The following is a 19,506-nucleotide window of genomic DNA, read 5'->3' as shown; positions in this document are numbered from 1 at the left end:
CCTTAGGTGAAATGTGCATCAGGAAGTTAAAACTTAAAATTTGTTTTATTTAACTTTGCAGAGTCAAAGAAAAATAAGCTCAGCCTGATTTAGCTAAATAATAGTGCCTTAGTGCAGAAAAGTATTTATATCTGAATAAACATCCTCTACACTCAGACCTGCATAAACCAAAACACATACACACTTACACACATCCATACACAGTGTTCATAAACAGGCAAAATTTCCACAGACTTTATCATATTTACATAGAACTCATATGCATTTAGAAAATACAGCACCTAAAGAATGCGTAGACCAACATGCACACACATGCACAGACACACAGATGTTGCATAAACTCGGAAAGAGTAGATGTATAAGACAACAGAAAAATGTATTTACGCATATGGCTAAATCTGGATAATTCAAGCAAAGGGTATTTTTTTTTTTTAACTCTCAGTATAAATTATCCGATTGGCTGATTCTACACAGCCCCAAATTCTTCATTTTATTTTTATAACCTCTGATTTTGCTTTGGCTTTTTTGAAAGGCTATTATTTACTCAGGGCACACACAGAGATTGTATATACACCTTAACGATGAACGGTAGCTATACACAGAACACACACACACACACACACACACACAGATGAAACGTGTGGCGGAGACCTTGAGGCTATTTACCATCACACAGGAAGCTAAAGCCCCTTACACTTTTCTGACCATCCAAGAGACAGCAATTACCCCAGGTTATCAGACCAACAATGACATGCCGCGTAGAGAGACACTGAGCCAACTCTACATCCCAAAGACTGGCATATTCAAGTACACTTAGGACATTAATAGCAATTTACGTGGCATCACTGCGACAAAGCCACAAAGACTCCACTGGCAGCCTCTTATTTTGAAGCCTATTATTTGTGGGAGTTACAGGCTATAATCACAACAGAAACTTTCAAAACCCTTATCTTCCGTGACGCACCAAATCTATTTCAGAGTCATAATTGCTATGTCACCAGAGAGTTTGCTGCTTAATGCACTCAAATGCCATTTAGTGTTTGTAGGGTCATTACAGCTAACAGAAGGGGGGGCGGGGGGGATGTGGTGGGAAGTTGCGGGGGGAATGTAGATGGAGACTGCCGAGGGGGAATATGCTAGAATGGGGCACTAATTTATTTAGGGGAGGATATTGTCGTTTTGAGAATTCCATTTAATGACAAAATGAGAGTAAGAGCTTGAAAACTATCCATGGACTTGAGAATTCAGAATTCAGGTGCCACCATCCCAGAGATCTTTCGTGGAGGCTGGGGAATGGCTTATCTTATTCTGGGATTCTTAACCAGGCGTCAGAGTGGGTTGGTTTTTTAAAATTTTCATTTGTTTTCCTTTCACATTGTCCCAGAAACCTCTGCAGTGGGGGATCTTCCATTGGTGCTGTGGGTTCGGGAGTCTGACCTGGCTTTTCTGTTCATGTTCTGCTATGGAGCGAGAAGGGCGGAGGGGGATGGTGCCCACGAGGTGTCAAGATTCTGCAGCCCAGAAGAATGTGCTCCCTCACAGGTGGCCGAAGAAGATACCAGGAGGCTGATAGAGCAGCCAAACTACCAGAAAACATCACGTCACTCAGAAGACCATTTTCTAGACCTACGGTCCTAAGAAAGCTTGTTCATGTACGTCGCCTGCTTTCTTCATCCTGGCTACAAACTAGCCAAGGACGTACTTGGCAACTCCTAAATTCCGGCACAGGGTAAATTGTCAAGGACATTTTTGATTGATTAATGTATCTCTAACGTTTTCCAAGAAAACTCTTATGTTCTGTTTTCTAGCCCTGAGTTTTTTCATAGACTAGAAATACAGAAAATGTTAAGTGAATTCAGATTGCAGGGTTAATTTTCTTTTTAAAGATCAATACCAGTATTATATATCTGCCTTTAGTTTTCCTAGGATAAAAAAATCCACCTTTCATGCTGAAGAATTTTCTACAGAAACAGACAGAATGAGACCTTTTTCCACAGGAACCCCTTCCAATGAGAAATAAGAGTTTTCTCTGCATTGTCTACATGTTGGCAAAGTGCAGGATGGAATAATAATGTTACTGTATAAAAGTTCTTAAAAAATCAACAGAAAAGATGAACATTTCAAGAATACGTATAGAAGGCTGGCAAACATATGAAAAATGTTCAATCTCACTAGTAATCAAAAAGATACAAATTAAAATAAAAACAAGAGGCCATTATTGACAAAGATTTAAAAACTACTAAGACACTATTCCTGAGAGTGAGGAAGTGGGAATGATTATGAACTGCTGGTGGCAACCCTGTGTTCAAACAAGTTTCCAGAAGATTCGTCTGCCCTACATCGCAAAAGCCTTAGTCTAATTCACATCCTTTGATCTGGCAATTCCATTTCTAGGAATTTATTCAAGGAAACAACAGAAAATATACACTGAGTTTTCTGTACTATGATGTTTACCACGGTGTTTTTAATGATAGTAAAAAAAAAAAAAACCCAAAAAACAAGAAACAGCTTAAGCATTGCATCGCAGAGGTTGATTAAGTAAATTATGGACTTTCCCTATACCACGCTTCTGTGCAGTTATTAAAGTTATGTTTGAGAAGAATGTTTAATGATATGGAAAATATTCATAATATATTTTTAGTAAAATAAGTAGGTGACAAAATGGTATGTTCGATATGATCATAGCTCTTCTACGCCCACACAAAACACACTTACACACAGAATGCTAGAAGGCTGGAAAGCAAAAAGTTATCAGTAACTTCCTTCTGTTTGATTTCCCTGCATTCTCCACATTTTCTACGTTAAATATTAATTTGTAATCAGAAAATAAGAAGTAAATGTAGAAATTAGACAAAGTGTATGCGGGAAAGTCCACATCTGATTTAGGTCTTTGTCTTGTGTGTTTGAAAGGCCTTGGCCAACCTCCAGGGCTCATTGGAAAACAAACCAAGGCAATCAATGGTCAAATACAAGTCTGAGGCCTTTCTTAGACGGAGGCAACTGGGACTCTCGCCTAGGGAAGAGAAAGCAAATGATTTCAAAACGCTCTTCAAAATATAACTACCTGCGAAGAATGTTAATCAGTTGTTTTTCCCCTGCCGCAAAAAAATAAGGTCAAAGAAGGCAAAACACGCAATCAACTTAGATGAGATGCAGAGTTGCTTGAGAATCTCCTTTTTATTTTCCCTGCCCTAATGCCCAATGCAGTAACTGGGCAATAACAGATTCCAAGAAAATGTCTGCTGATTGAACGAGTGAATGAGTGAGTGAATGAACTCTGGATCAAGCTCAAGGTCACAGAGACGACATCTTCTCCAGAAAAGAGTATGGGAAAGACAAGGAAGGGCAGAGATCTCTGGTCATTTAATATCTACCCATAAAAGACTTAGGGCGTGAGTTGGTGAAGACTGTAGGTTAAGAGAGATAGGGAAGTTGGAGGTAAAGGACACGTACCAGGTTGTGATAAATGGAAAGAAAAAGAAGAAAAAAAATCCATTGTTTTATGGGAGAGCCTTTCTGGACAACAGAAACAAAAAATGCTTATGTTTGCAGGGGTTCCAGGCAGGCAGAAAATCCAGCCAGGTCTGCTTGCTGGTTTAAAAATAAATAAGCAAAAAATAAAAGGAAAGCAAAGAAAAGAGAAAGCTCTTGACTACAGATTCAAGAAGGCTTAGTGCAAAAAGCAGACATTACGTACCTACCATGTACCAGGCCTGAACTGAAGGTTGGGATACAAAACTAGGGGCCCTTCTGTTTAGAAACCAGGGGGCCTAGAAAGAAGGTAAAGAAAACAACCAGCAAAGGACTCCTATTCCAACCCAGCGTGCTAAGCACTATGTAGGTGCAGTCTGCAGGGACTAGGAAGTACTTCTAGGAGAAGATAACCCTGTGCTACATCTTATAAATGGAGTGGGATTATGAGATGCTTGCCCACTGCCATAGATTCTGGGCTATGGATTCTATTGCTTGAGAATTTAATTTTAATCATCAGGAATTGCCTCTAGGAAAGGCCAAGCTCAGTAGGACAAGATGCGGAGAGAACCGACATTTATAGCACCAGAAGCTTCCAGAACCCATGGTCTAGATGTGAAGCACCAGGCTAGATACTTGGTGATCTTCAATAGCAAAAATCATCACAGTAGACAAGGAATGCCAATGGATACTTGCAGGTCTGTTTTGCTCACCTTTAATTTTATTGTTGCTGTTACTGTCCTGATGTCTGGTGTTTTACGCCCCTCTGAATTTTTTTTTTGGGGGGGGGGGGACATTTTTAGAAATGTCCTGATTGTTTTAATAAACTTGATTTAAATAAGATAATGCAATTAAAGTGCCTAATACATGAGAAGTCAGTGTTAGTTATTAATATAATTATTAAATGTCATTTTAGCCTGTTAATTTTCTATCCTTACTGTGTTTTAATTGTTCTTTAATTTACTGCTTTATACCACTTCCTTATTTTATTACTACTTGATCTGTTTTATAATCTTTGTAAGTATGTTCTTAGCTGATGTTACTTATTTTAACCACTCACCCTAGCTTATTTTATGCTTTTAGTGTTCTCTTTAGCAATTGTGTGTCCTAATTGCTTTTAACCTTCACTTTGCCGCTTAACACGCAATTTCCTCATCCATAAGAATGGCAGGCCATTCTTATCCTCCTGTCTGCTCCCTCGTAGTTCGTTAGTATACTCTTTCTTCCTGATTCCAATTCTCTTCTTTCCCAGCTCTTTTTATCTAAATGTTTATCATGAAACTACAGTTGACACATTTCCTCGCTCTTTTATATTTAGTATGTGTCACTCTTTTTTTATACTTAACTTTTAAAATTTTATTCATATTATATTATCCTTGAGTTTTGTTACATTTAGTCTTTTATTTATTTTTTAAAAGATTCTATTTATTTATTTGAGAGAGAGAGAGTGCGTGGGCTGGAGGGAGAAGGAGAGAGAATCTGACGTAGACTCCATGTTGAGTGAAGAGCCTCACGATGGTGAGATCACAACCTGAGCCGAAACCAAGAGTAGATCGCTTAACCTACTGAGTCACCCAGGTGTCCCATTACATTTAGTCTTTTAATGGATTAAAAATGCCAAGTGTTCAGTGTCAACAAAGAGGAGGGACTGTCTCAGTAGAAGTCCTACCCAGCAAAGTGAGGTGGTCCCTTCTGTTGGTCTGGGAGAAACTATGACTTCTGTGGTTGAAACCCTGGTTTCTTCAATGCTAACCTTCCCCCTAAAACCATTATTTAACATGGGTAAGCTATTAAGTTAATAAGCAAAATTTTCCTCTTCTTCCATTTTTCTGTCCCCAAATTAAAAAAAAAAAAGGATTTCTCTTGACTTCACACATAGATTCCTCAGACAGTCTTACTGTGTATCTTAATGAACCACCAAATTTCTCCACGAGGAGACACCGGATCTAAAATTTCTGCTCTCTCTCCTATGATAACTGGGTCCTTGGATAAGGTGGTTAACCAAACAGGACCCAACAGTGATGTAGTGTATGCTGTATCCAGGGAAGGGCTTTCCATATAATTTTTAGATTTAATTTTAAGAAGAGAACCCACTGGTCTTAAGCATTCTAAATGCCACCCCAAAAGGATACATAATGTAATAGTCATAGTGAGTTCTCACAGTTCTTTTCCCTATCAGCCAGGCTCTAAAATATTTATTATCAGGAAACATAACAGATTCTCTTGGTGTAAGGTTCTTACCAAGTCCCTTTACTGAACGTAAGAAATAGAGGTTCAAGTCTCCCTCTGGACAAAGGGAAAGAACAGAGGCTTTGGAGTCAGACTTGGCTGGGTCCACATCCTGGCTCTATTCCTTTCTGGCTATTTGATCTTGAGTAAACGACTTAATTTCTGAGTCTCTGTTTTCTCAACCATAAAATGGAGAAGAGAGTGTTAACAAAAACACTGGACTAGGGGAGCCTGGGTGGCTCAGTCCCGGTTAAGCGTCCGACTCTTGATTTTGGCTCAGGTCATGATCTCGTAGCCGTGAGATCAAGCCCCACATCGGGCTCTGCACTCAGCAGGGAGTCTGCTAGAGATTCTCTCTCTCCCTCTGTCCCTCCTCCTGCTCACGCCTCTCTTTCTCTCTCTCAAATAAATAAATCTTACAAAAAAGATTAAAAAAAAGAAAAACTGGGCGCCGGGGTGGCTCAGTCATTAAGCGTCTGCCTTCGGCTCAGGTCATGATCCCAGGGTCCTGGGATCGAGCCCCACATCGGGCTCCCTGCTCAGCAGGAAGCCTGCTTCTCCCTCTCCCACTCCCCCTGCTTGTGTTCCTGCTCTCGCTATGTCTCTCTCTGTCAAATAAATAAATAAAATCTTTAAAGAAAAAAAAGATTAAAAAAACACACTGGACTGTATTAGGATATATACTAAATGTTACAAGTTAGTGTTCTTAGAGTGGGTATTGGTAGCTCAGGTTTGCCTCAGAACTTTACACATCGAGTTGGCTGTGCCTTTGCTCTCTTACCTCTCGAAAAGGGCACAGAGGATTCAGTAGTGACACTGGGTCTCTCTACGAATCCCAGCTCTGGCAGGAGAGGGGCCTGGTGCTTCTCTCCTTAGAACCTCACCCTCTTCGATTATCCCCTTAGTCTCGGGGTTGGCCGAAAATGGGGCTGCACACTCCCACGACAGATCACTTCTCTAAGGAGGAACAAAGTACAATTTTGGACCGGTGTGTGGCTTAGAAAAATAACAGGTTTATATAATTTGGGGGAGAAGCTTCAGAACTGGACTCTAAACTAAAGGGGACTAGAGAAGAAAAGGGAGAAAAAGACAGAAGATGGAAGAGGGGGAGATGTAGTATCTTCGAAGTGAGGAAATCCACTATAATTTTCCAATATCATTAGTGTCTATTTTTATGTATTTCAAAGTCCTTATTATGGCAAAGGGAATATAAGTCCCTTTAAAAGCAGTTATATCAAGTCAGAACCGAAGGCAAGTGTAGAATAAAGCATCTGATTCAATATGCAATGGACTTTTTTGGCTCTCAGATCGAGTGAGGGGGGTGAGTGGCGGGGGGGGGGGGGGGGGGGGTGAGGGGGGACATCCGACTGCCTAGAAAAGGACAGATTACTTTGTGGACAACTTTGTGCTCTGTCCTTCTTTTTCCTTTGTTTTTGTTTTTGTAAACTATGAGAAAGGGGTAGACACAAGAAAGTGAAGGATAGTAAAGTTTTCACAAGTGCATTACATTGGTCAAAACTCAAGAGAATGTACACTCAACCATTTGTATGCTTAATTGCATGAAATTTTACTTTGGAAGAGAAAGAAAAATGTAAACAAATACCGAACACTGGTCAATGACACCCATGCCAGTCTGTTTAGTCAGGCAAATCTGTACTGCTATCAATTTACTTTTACAATTTACTTTGGAATGCATCCGAAAGGTAAGCTGGCTCGGCAATGGATAGAAGGACATAGATATGGGTAGACGTAGGATGAAATATGGATGCCAGAACGTAGGAGGTAGGCATGGTGGTTTCACTGTGAAATTCTCCCAACTCTTCTGTATGTTGGAAAAACTTTAAAATAAAATGTTGGAAACATTTTTTTAGAGATAGTATCCTTCTTGCAAAAAAACAAACCAAAACGACACAACGTAATTCCTTCTCTTAGGTAAGCCCTAAGCAGCGTTCAAATGTGCTTCTTGCTAGAGCGAAGCTTCTCAAACCGAATGTGCTTAGAAATCACCGGGGGGGCGCCTGGGTGGCCCAGATGGTTAAGTGTCTGCCTTCGGCTCAGGTCACGATCCCGGGGTCCTGGGATCGAGTCCTGCATCGGGCTCCCTGCTCCTTGGGAGCCTGCTTCTCCCTCTGCTTCTCTCTCTCTGTCTCTCATGAATAAATAAAATAAAATAAAAAAAAATTAAAAAAAAAAGAAATCACCAGGGGATCTGCTTAAAGCACAGTATCTGATTTAACAGTCTTGGTGGGGCTTGAGAGTTTGCACTGCTCACAAGCTCTCCGGTGTTGCCGGTGTGGCTGATCTGCGGCCACGCTCTGAACAGGCTAGCAGGTCAGGGGGGAGGGAACAGCTAAGCAGTGGCCACCAGCAAAGGCCCTGGGCACCTGGGAAATCTGAAACGGAGATGGGACCTCCTATAAGCTCTAAAGGGTTTTTAGATGTAAAGAAAGGGTGCAAGATGAGGTCAAAGACATGTCTGGCTTCGGCTTGAAAATTATTAGGTTAGATGAATGGACGGCTGACAAAGTTGACAATTACTACAAATAGAACCACAATAAATGTGGCATTATATATTTATATCTTAAACCTTCCCCCATATTCTTTCATGATTTAAAGCATATGATTATAATCTCAGTTAACTTCTTGTACACGGTTAATTTTTAATAAAGAGTTCTATTTACTTTAGGAAAGGCTGATTTAGGCAGAAAGCAGGTTTCTCTGTGGTCTGTGTTAGGAAGTTTGCTCTGTTTTCACAGCGTGGTCACAGTGTCAATACGATCGTCCCACGTTTGGTGGCCCCTATGTGGCTTGGCGGGGAATCTAGAATGGCATTGTACAACATGGCAGCGACTCGCCACGTGCGGCTCTTAAAATTTCAATTAATTCAAATTAGATACGATTACAAATTTGGTTTTTCAGCCACGCTAGTCACATTTCAAGTGCTCAACAGCCATGTGGGGCTAATGGTTAACTTATTGGCCAGCACTAAAATAGAACATTTCCATCAGTGTAAAAAGTTCTTTTGGACAGCATGCTTCTACAAGGAAAGACTAGTTTTGGGCACAGTTACTTGTAAAATCTCTAAAAGAATGGCAAATGTCAATCCATGTTTCTAGGCCACTCATATTTTTAGTTGATAGGAATAGGATTATATATGTAAATTCCTCTCACAATGGCCATTCCCAAAATTCTTTAAAATAGTATTATTTTGGCTATATTGGGTGGTATAGACCTTCTGTTTCAGAGAAGCAGGGACGGAATGAGCCAACTCCCAGGCTTTCTAGCATTCTGTGACTCTACCGAGCGCCAAAACCATGTCTTATTGACATCCATGTGGCCCATGACAGATATTAGAAGGTCATCGATAAACATTTGTGTAATAAAGCATTTACTCATTTATTTACTTATCTAGTCAGCTGTTCCAGACTCAAATCAGTCCCACCTTCTGCCTTATTTCTCCATCAAACTGGAGAATAGAAACACTTTGCATTTAGAGATATGGAAGAGAATTTCCCCAAACTCAAATAGAGCCAGAGGTAAGTAGAGATTGTTTTTTAAAAAGTACCAAATTTAAAAATAACAACTGGATTTTCTAAGACAGAGATCTAACATGTTATCTGAAAACAAGCTAAGAACATGGAACTCCTTCCCAGAAGGCAAGAAGCCATCAGCAGAAATCGATGCCAACGTTTCCCACAATTAAACTCAGCCGATTTCATTAGCTTAATATTTACCGAGGTCTAGAGGGGCCGTGCCACTTTCAGGAGCAACTACAAAAACAAACTGCCCTTTTCAGGTTGTGAAGTTTTTCTTTATAGAGCAGAAGGCGGCACCGACTTGAGTCTGGAACATCTGACCAGATCCTCGCCCAAGGAGAGCATGGGTGCAGGGCCAAATGTGGGCCCAACTGGGCAGGGTGCTATAAAGTACCAATACCAGTGAAAACAGCACGATGTACAATTGTCATCTCACAGATGGGACTCTTTTTTTTTAAAAGATTTTATTTATTTATTTGACAGAGAGTCACAGCGAGAGAGGGAACACAAGCAGGGGGAATGGCAGAGGGAGAAGCAGGCTCCCCGCTGAGCTGGGAGCCCGATGTGGGACTCGATCCCAGGACCCTGGGATCATGACCTGAGCCGAAGGCAGTCGCCAAACCAACTGAGCCACCCAGGCGCCCAGATGGGACTCTTTTTAAGAACACAAATTTCTCTTTAATTCATAGTTTTGAATTATTACCCTTCCTGTTGTTTCCTAGAAATGGGAAAACACCATGTTTCATAAGCAGAATATGATCCTGGACGAGGCCAGCAGGAAACGGAGTCCTATTAAGGGAAAGTGATTTGTCCACAGTCACATGGGCAAAAAGCAGAAACGGAATATGCATATGTACACACACTGTGAATGTGATCATGTCTGGAGTGATCGCATCACTAGCTTTAAGATCAACCAAATTCTTCGTGACTACTTTTACAAAGGGATAAGGAGTCTCCACAAAGGGATATGTATTCTTGTAAGCCCATAGTATGGCTTTTTGTGGGGGGAGGAAGGTAGATTTCTCCAACTACTGCTGGTTGGTCTTGAATTCCTCTCTTCTGCTGTGTAACTCACTTCCAGATTCCCTCCTAAACTTCAGAGTTGATTGGCTCCCCTGTTTGAGTCTTCAAGAACAGGAAACCTGATCACAAAGCACCGAGTGAGATTGAAAATTAAAACATGTGATGTAAAATCATGATTGGCATCAGGATTTTACATCATCTCAGGTCCAGGCTTTCCCCAACCTGACCTAGATATAAGAGGACGTTGCCTTCTTCCCCAAGGTCAAAAATACTATGGATGGCTTATTTATTGAATGGATGGATGGACGGGTGGATGGATGAATACATGAACACATGAATGCATGAGTGTATCAAGATGCCATTGGATGATGTGGCCTCATTTGTTTTCTGTACCTTGAAGGGCTTTCACCTGGCTGCTGGGGAGAAACAATGGATTACATATGAAATTACAATATTGAGATTTTTTTGCTTCTCCAACTATTGTGGGCTCAAAATGTTTTTCAGTTCTCAAATGCTGAGTTGGTATGGTATTAAGTTTTAAAAGCCTCATCAAGTAAGGCGCTAAAGGGGCTTCCTCCATTTTCTTTTGACTCTGCCATAAAGGCAAGCCAGGTTGGAAGCTTCTGAAGGCAGGAGTCCATCTACACCATTGCTGCCTCCTTCAAACCCTCCAGATATTAGTTCACCATGTTCAGACCTGTCAATTCTCATCACTCCCTCTACCCCTACAGAGGGCTGTTCATAAGTCCCCAGCTGCGGCATTGGGAGGCACCTGAAGGAAGCTAACTGGGGAGCATATCTGGATATATTTTCATACCTTCCAATTTCGAATTCCACTAACAGAAGAATTAAAACTTCATATAATTAAAATGAGTTTTTAAAGATTTGCATATGAATATTAATTATCACTCTAACTTCCCAGTCCTACAATTCCACATGTGGCAACATCTTATTAATATATACTTTAAGTGGAAGGAGGTCTCTCAGAAGTAGTTAAGAAAAAATTAAAATGATGGCACGTGGCCAAGTATTACCAAGTAACCCTTCTGATATCCAAGCACCTGCAATGTGTTCACCTCAACAGGATGCTATTTTTGTCCTAATGATTTATAGGTTATTTATTTTCTTAATAAATGTCCTTTTCCCCCCCTTTGCTTAACACAGGAGAAAAGCAAACCAAAACAAAACTACGTATGCTATGGTTTACAAAGCTAAAAGTTTCATCTCCATTTTTCCGCTCCTATAATTATCACAGAACAACACAGACGAGATGCCTCTGTCATAAACTGACGTTAATGGCACTCTGCCTTTTCAGAGAGAACACTAACACTTTATTTCCATCTTCACTAAAACTCTTGAATAAGAAACATCTTACAGGGGTTTCTATTTATGTTTAAGACTGGCTGGAGTGAACGCACTCCCTCAACTCACATTTGAAAATAATTAAAAATAGGGGCGCCTGGGTGACTCAGTCGTTAAGCGTCTGCCTTCGGCTCAGGTCATGATCCCAGGGTCCTGGGATCGAGCCCCGCATCGGGCTCCCTGCTCGGCGGGAAGCCTGCTTCTCTCTCTCCCACTCCCTCTGCTTGTGTTCCCTCGTTCGCTGTGTCTCTCTCTGTCAAATAAATAAAATCTTAAAAAAAAAAAAAAGAAAATAATTAAAAATAAAGTGCTTTGCCCCTGAAGAATAATGCTTTCTGCTACCACCTATCTCTGAGAATTCAACGGGAAAGGTTGGTGTAAGAAAGCTCTTCCTCCTGCCCATTTAGGACCTCAAGATACAGTGGGAGGGGAAGCAATGGTGTAGGCTAGAAGGAAGGCCAGAGGCTAAGTCTCTCAAAAGAGTTCTCTAGGGAGCGCAGTCTATGATTGAGTCTGGTGTCCTTGGAGCTGACAGTGAGAACCAAAGATTGTACTTGTAGATCTCTAGAACTAGATCTAGGACTCTAGATATCCACTCCAGAACTATCCAGCTGAAAGGGAATTTACAGCTTGCTTCTCTGGTAAATTTCACAGATGAAGCAAAAATACAGTGTTGACGGGACTTTATCAAAAGAAAAGGCACAGGGAGGATTTAAGTTTCCCAGTTTCTAGTTGCCTCTACCTCCCACAAGTTTGTCCGTGGAGGTTCCAGTCCCACATCTGGTGGAGACAATGTTATATGGCTACATGGACGGTATCCCACAAACAGGTGTTGATACAGGGATTCTTTTAGGACAAGAGGAGTTCTGCAGAATTCAAAGGGATCATCCTCTTGGCAATATCACCACTATAGAGCTTTATGTATCTAATGCTGATTTGAGTTGGATTCTGAGAATCTGCACTGGCCAAAAAGTTTAGAAACTTTTTATAAAAAGGAAGACTTGGGCACCTGGGTGACTCAGTCAGTTGAGCGTCCCATTCTTGGTTTTGGCTCAGGTCATGATCTTGGGGTCATGGGATCGAGCCCCATGTCGGGCTTTGTGCTCAGCGGGGAGTCTCTACAGTATTCTCTCTCTCCCTCCCCCCCCCCCATAAATACATAAATAAAATCTTTTATAAAAAGGAAGACAAGAAACTTTTTGAATCAGAAACACGATGTATTTGTGGGTTAGTAAAGCATTTAAAATAAAAATCATTTCCAGATACTTTACTACTATGTAAGATGTGGCTATTGGTTACTAAATAAATACACTTTCTAAATTCAGTGGCAACTTGTCTTCTCCTACCTGATGTATTCATCAGTCAACATGTTCTGAGCAACTAATGCAGGCAATTAGGAAATATTTAGGAAATATATGGGAGTGGAGGACACGAAGACCAATTAAGTCTGTCTGTTCACGTATCTGTAATACAAGAGAATGTGTGATAAAGCGGAGAGAAGCAGGGAAGAAGGGCTTAGGAGGATAACCTGGGCAGCCAGGAGGAACTGGCTGTTGGAGCGAAAGTATGATTTTGAGAGTGGGGAGGCATGGGGAAGGTGGCACAGGAATGAAGGACATTTACGTAGATGGCAGCCAGGTGCAAATGTAAGGGGGATGTGCGCAACCAGGTACAGATGAACTGACCATGTTGCCCAGCACCGACATTTTGCCTGGATGTCAGGGGGGTGAGGTAGAAGGGCAGGCAGATCAGGACCAGGGTGCGGGAGACTCTGAGTGTCAGACTTGGGGTCTGATCTTGCTTAGGTAGGCAACAGACAGGTGCTGGTGATTTCTGGGCAAGGAATGGCCGAATTCAGAGGGTGTGTGCAGGAGAAAGGAGACATTGAAGTCAGTAACAGTAATGAGAAAATGATCACAATGGCCAAGCTGATGAACTATTCTAGAACTAGGACAGTAGTAGTGAGAAACGAAAGAGGAGAATGAACGTGAGAGCTGAGTGATCTAAGCCTGTCTGATTGACAGGGAAGTGCAATAACCTCCCTCCATTACTCAGAGCCACTCTAACCTGCGAAGTACTCTGCCCATTGTCATCTGAGAGCACAAAGGACTTACAGATGTATAATTTCATGCTTGCCGCCGCTAATGAAGGGGGTGTTTAAGACTTGCACAACTCTACATCCTTGTCCAAAGTATATCTTTCCATCAGAAGAGAAAAAAGTGACAACCATGTCCTAACCAATCCTCACTAGGAACTGCCTACTGTGAAAACCACTCACACAAGAGGAGAAAAAAAGGTCAAATTAGAAAGTTATCGCTTGGGGGCGCCTGGGTGGCTCAGTTGGTTAAGCAACTGCCTTCGGCTCAGGTCATGATCCTGGAGTCCCGGGATCGAGTCCCGCATCGGGCTCCCTGCTCGGCAGGGAGTCTGCTTCTCCCTCTGACCCTCCTCCCTCTCATGCTCTCTGTCTCTCATTCTCTCTCAAATAAATAAATAAAATCTTTGAAAAAAAGAAAAAAGAAAGTTATCGCTTGTAACATTTCATCCTGCATTCATGTAGAACCATTTCTGCTTTGCCAAGCCCTTTCCTACTTATTTTCTCATTTTTCCTAAAGCAGCCCTTGGGGTATTAATAAAGCGTGGGAATTACTGGCCCCGTTTTACGGAAGAGAGGTACAATGCCTGCCCTCGGACACACGGGACCGACCAGGCCCGGAGTCTCCCAGCTCCTCCCGACCTTCCACGCCTTCACCACGTGGGCTCAGTGAAAGGCGAGGAAGTGGTCTGAACTTCATGGGATTTAAAATAGACACTGGTTGGATAAGATATGGGTGCTATGAAAACCCAGCCAGGGGAGCAGATAAAGGCTGCCCAGAAAATGTCCTCCACCGAGTGAAACACAATCCAGAGTCCAGCTGGGAATTCCATTGCTGCCTTGGGTTTATGAATTGTTTATTTTTATTTCTTGGCTCGAACCCTTCATTCCTGCCCTTGTCTCTTGTCATCTCCCTCCTTCCCCCTCTCTTTCTTCTCCTGGAAGCCAGAGCCCGGCTCCGCACATACACACACGTCCGCGTTGAACACCACTGTCTAAAAACACAGCTCGCTCTAAAAAGCTTCATCTCCTGCAGGTGGCACAATTTAAAAACTTAAAATGGACACCCAAGGAACATATCATATCACAATCAGCCTTCGAATCATTTACCCTGCTTATTAAAGACCCAGAAATAAAATAAACAGAGTTCCCAGCAGAAAAGAAATAAACACACAGTGAGAGATTCTTGAGAGTGGCATTTTCAAGCCCAGTTTCTGTGGTAAGCTTATGTAATCAGACATAATTGTCCACACATGTCTGGCTACAATCTTTCAGAAATGATTCCCAGCCCACCTGATAGCGTCAGAGGGGTCAGTGTTGACCCCCGCAGAGTCTGAGCGCCACCCTCTTCTGCACTATCCAATTAGGAAGCAAGGATGCCACAGAGCAGAACTGTGAGCCCATTTCCTGCCTACTCGCATAGACTTTCTGCAGCTCATATTCTCCTCCCCACACTCTGGTACTTTCCTCTTGTCTTCCACTTATACAGAGCAAAGCTTTTTCTGGAAAAATCTTTTGAGATAGAAGATGTATCTCAAAATGACTCAGAAAACACATAAATGCATATGTGCGTAAACTGCCCACCGCACCCGCCCTCCCCCGACAAGCACAGAGCAACCTCATTCGTCTGGGGTCCGTTTTTGAGAACATACTTCTCCACCACAGTATCTTGTGTTTTTCTAAGCAGGCTTCCAGCAAGCCAGCCATTAACATGGTAATTATAATTAGCGTAAGCACAAGAAGAGAAGAATGCCTCTGCTCTGGAAAATCCTTTCTGGAAAAGTGACAGGATTGCCCAGAGTACATTCAACAGGGTTAGCTTTGACCTCCTCCCTCTCCTGCCAGACAAGGACTTGATAAATATCATACAAATTCAGAGGGGATTCTGCCTAAAGAAGGTAGAAAATAAAGCGCTCCTAATTGGCCGGGGCCTTAAAAAGTCACCAAGACACTTAGAACCTGGTACTTGACTCTTCTCTGACATCCTGACTGAGCAGCTAGCTACGCCATGTTTGAACGCTCTGATGATGTGGAATTCTTGACTTCCAGAGGCAGCCAATCCCTTCTCTGGACGACTCTGACTGGGAGAAAGGCTCATCGAAGGTCGAAGTGAGAGGTGTTTCTCTGAATCTTCTACTTAGTGCTCCTATCCTTGCCCCGCTTAGATCACTCATGACGAATCCAATCTTTCTCACAAATAGCATGTCTAAAACTACTATATACCACCCACAGCTTCTCATTTATGGGCTAAGAATTCCTAATTCTTGCAACCAGTCCTCGTGATGAACCTGTTGGTATTCTGCTGATTCCTTCCAGTCTCGCCTGAGTCGTGTCTGATTTGACCAACGCAGGGTCGAAGGAGCCCTCACCTCCCCCACTGCACACTCTACCTCAATTAGTATAGACTAGGATGACATTAACACGTCATGCCTGCCTTTCCCTCATCCCATCCCCAATTCATTTGAATCATAACACCAGAAACAAACAACCACAACAAAATCATCACCATCAATCAACCGCAGTTTTCTTCTATAGTTCTGAGCCAATGGTCCTACTGGAGCCTCCTGCCACCTCTAAAAGCCCAGGAAATGACCCCTGATGTAAAGAACAGCCTCCTTTTCCAGGCTGCCTCTTGCCCTCGCTTGCTGTCACCGCTGCTGAGATAGCGGACGATTGATCTGAGAAATCAAGTTGGATTGCTGTCCCAAATCTACATTCGGTTCTCCTTGTGTCTGTCTGATCGATTTCACTCTGTGCGACACAGCTTGTCGCTATGAATTTTCATGCTAGTCAGAAGCCGCCAGCGCGCCCAAGAACAAGGAGAGGGTCCCGGCGCCCCTCCCCGTCCCTTCCACGTCCCCAGCCTCGGCGTTAATTTCTTTCTGGTTTCCGTCCTTAGCCAGACTGGAGAAAGGCGCTTTTTCGGACCACAGACCTGGATGCAGTAGATCTGGGCTACCGGTTTTCCTGCCCCGGGTCCCCGGGCCCCGGCTCGTGGTGACATTTCCGACCGCTGTTGTGTCACCTGGTTCAGCAGGCGCCTCTCAGCTGCACGCGAGTGGCCGCAGGTGCCGGGTGGACACTGATGGGGTGTGACAGCCCTCGACGCCAGCTGCCCGCGTGCAGCCTGCCCGTCGTCACTTGCTTGCGGGGAGAATGCCGCCGATGGCGTGGCCGATATGGAAACGAGAAACTAGGGGACGGTAAAGCTAAGAGAAGTCCTACTAAGTGGCATTCCGAGCCCTACGGCTTTGAAATAATTGGTTATGAGAGAATAAAAACAAAGGGGGTGGGGGAGCCTTGTTTTCTTACACTGATGCCCTGCGGACTGTACATCTGACTGGCTGCGAGTCCGTCACTGTATCCTCCTGTCTGGCTGATAACATGGCGAAGGGTATCCACCTAAACAGATGAACAACAACAGAGAGGAGATTAGTCAGGGAGATGCAGGGGGAGGGAGGCAGAGCATCATCACGCACGCTACCGCGTGGGCGTGCCGGACCGACACAGTCCTGGCCGAGGTATCCTTCCCGGGAGGGGGCCGCTGGGAGGAGGCCGGCCTCTCTAGCTGCCAAATCCGTTTTCCTTTCTGAGTTCAGTCAGTGAGACAGGAACACGGTCAAAGGCACCTGGGATGCCCACCACTGAAACTAACCCACAGTGCTGCAGGAGACGGCGGGGGCTGGAGGGCAGGGGGCAGTGAGAGGGTACAGAGTGAAGGAGCTCCCCCGCCCCAGAGAGATCACCCTACATCGCTTCACCCTATGCAAGTCCAGGCTCTGTCTGGAGGGGGCTTGGGCAGCCGCCTCCCAGAGAGAGCAGTATGTGACTAACACTGTCCTTGTGAGGACTCAGATGATGGCTAGCTGTGTGGTCGCTCGACCAGATTGACCACGGCTCCTCATACTTGTCCCCAGGCCATGTTTCCTGAATCACTGGCCAGGTGGTTTCTTCCAGGCGTGAGGTGCTTCCTGTTGCACATGCAGGGTGGGAGACTGGGCTAATGGGGCTCAGAACTTCCCTAGCCATCTGACCCAGAGCATTCGACTTGACCCTCTCACGGCAGGCTCTGTGCTGAGACAGTAGGCTGGCTTCCTGAGATGTAGTAAAGGCAGGCTGTTCGCTAATGGGCACCAAGGGTTTACACCACACGACCTGACTTCGCTTCCCAACATGGGCTCTGACTCTTGACCAGAAACCCAAGTCCCTCAAGGATGATTGAGAAGATGAGTTTAGTCAACCTGGCCAGGTGTTTTTAAAGCTTGAAACGAAAATAGGAGATACAAAGGTATTTGCCTACTCATCAATTACCTCCTTATTTGGCAAATATGGAGTGTGGGAAACCCACAAACAAGAGGGAGACCTACAACGTCAGACAACGGACTGAACTCCTCCTCCCTTTCCCTTCAGCGAAGAAAGAATACTCTGGTTCTACGTGCCCGATGGGCCTTGACCACCTCACCCTGTGCTTGCTTCTCTCCTGCTTTCCCAGTGTGGCTGACAAGCCAGAGCCAAATGCATTCACAAAGTGTGGACGAGATTCCCCATGACCATGGTTGTCTTTGGTTTGGTTTTGTCGTTGGCAAGATTTTGTTTCTACATTTCCCTCTCTCTCTCCCCCTTTCTCTCTTCCTCTCTTTCTCTCTCTCCCTCTCTCACCCTCTCCCTCGCTCTCTCTTCCTCTCTCTCTGGACAGGACTGGCAAGTGCCAATACAACCGAGGGCTCTTGGACTCCAATGCATTCACCTGGTGGCACATTGGCTGGGTCCCTACCTGTGACTGCACGTTGGCTCCAACCTGGGCCCCTTGGTAAGAGTCCCCATTGAGTGACTGCACGCCCATGAACAAATCTCCAGAGTTTGACATGTTAAAAGAACTGGAAGAACCTGGAAAGGAAAGAGTGAGGCACCTGAATCACAGAAAGGAAAAGGCTCAACCCCTGCAACTAACAGCCAAGAGGAAGAATGACATGCAAAGCAACCCCCCCAAATAAATACTAAAATAAAAATAACATCAACAGAGTCTGGTTAGTAGCATGAAGAACAGAGCAAGCAATAAAGGGTGCATATCGCTCGTGTTATGTGAAGCCACATCTTACTGCAAGTTGCCAATAGGACTGTGTCCCCTTAATGACTTCAAGCTGAGAAAGGGAGTATTTATTCGCATTTATTCTTCTCAACTTAGTCTATTTGAATTGGAAATGGTCTCCAGGACCTCTCTTTCATGCCCGCAAAATTCTAGGGGTTGCCAGGGGACCACAAGCTGAAGAATATGGGCTAGTCAATGGTACTTCTGTCACCATGATGGAGCACACGAGCTATTCGGCTGGTTTCCAAATATGCTATTGCCAACCCATCTGCCCTCACATGGGAAGCAGCCCTGGTGAGGGAGGGTGGGGAGTGCATGAAGGCAATGCCACACATTAGGGCTGGGCCCGGGATGGGGAGTCCATTGACATTCCTGATTTCTAGAAAGAAGGTTAAGCTCCTTGCTGGGTGGCAAGCAGCCCAAGAGATGCTCAAGGACTGCAAGAAGAATGTGAGAATGGGGACGTCTTCCCTTGCCACCTGCTATTATGGAGGAACATGAAACAGAATAATGGGCCCGGAATTCTGAAGCATGCATGAAATATGAAATGCTAATAATAACACTTACGATAATAATAAAAGTGGGTCTCAAGAAGAGCAGTCAACCATCTGCTTTTCCCTCCCAGAGAAGAAGCCTTCTCCCACATAGTTAGCCTTCAGGCAGCACCCAGGTTGCACTGTGATAAACCCAGCCCACCCTCA

At 43.8% G+C, this 19,506-nt stretch overlaps 1 protein-coding gene across 5 annotated transcripts in view; it reads right to left on the bottom strand.

The window, feature by feature from the left end:
* Positions 1-19,506, bottom strand: part of PBX1 (PBX homeobox 1) — a 284,693-nt gene that overhangs the window by 13,891 nt on the left and 251,296 nt on the right. For 4 of the 5 annotated variants that reach the window (XM_035010056.1, XM_035010053.1, XM_035010055.1 and 1 more), the window contains 2 exons: positions 18,491-18,603; positions 17,029-17,118 (listed from right to left, as the gene is read on the bottom strand). In XM_035010056.1, the coding sequence (XP_034865947.1) occupies positions 17,029-17,118; positions 18,491-18,603 (203 nt within the window). The remainder of the gene's footprint in view (positions 1-17,028; positions 17,119-18,490; positions 18,604-19,506) is intronic. The other variant, XM_035010058.1, reaches the window with a different exon arrangement.

This window comes from Mirounga leonina, unplaced genomic scaffold, assembly GCF_011800145.1.
Source record: "Mirounga leonina isolate KUSES-001 unplaced genomic scaffold, KU_Mleo_1.0 Mir_154, whole genome shotgun sequence".
Lineage (NCBI taxonomy): Eukaryota > Metazoa > Chordata > Mammalia > Carnivora > Phocidae > Mirounga > Mirounga leonina.
Note: the sequence above shows the minus strand (reverse complement) of the source record. Positions and strands in the feature narration are given on the sequence as shown.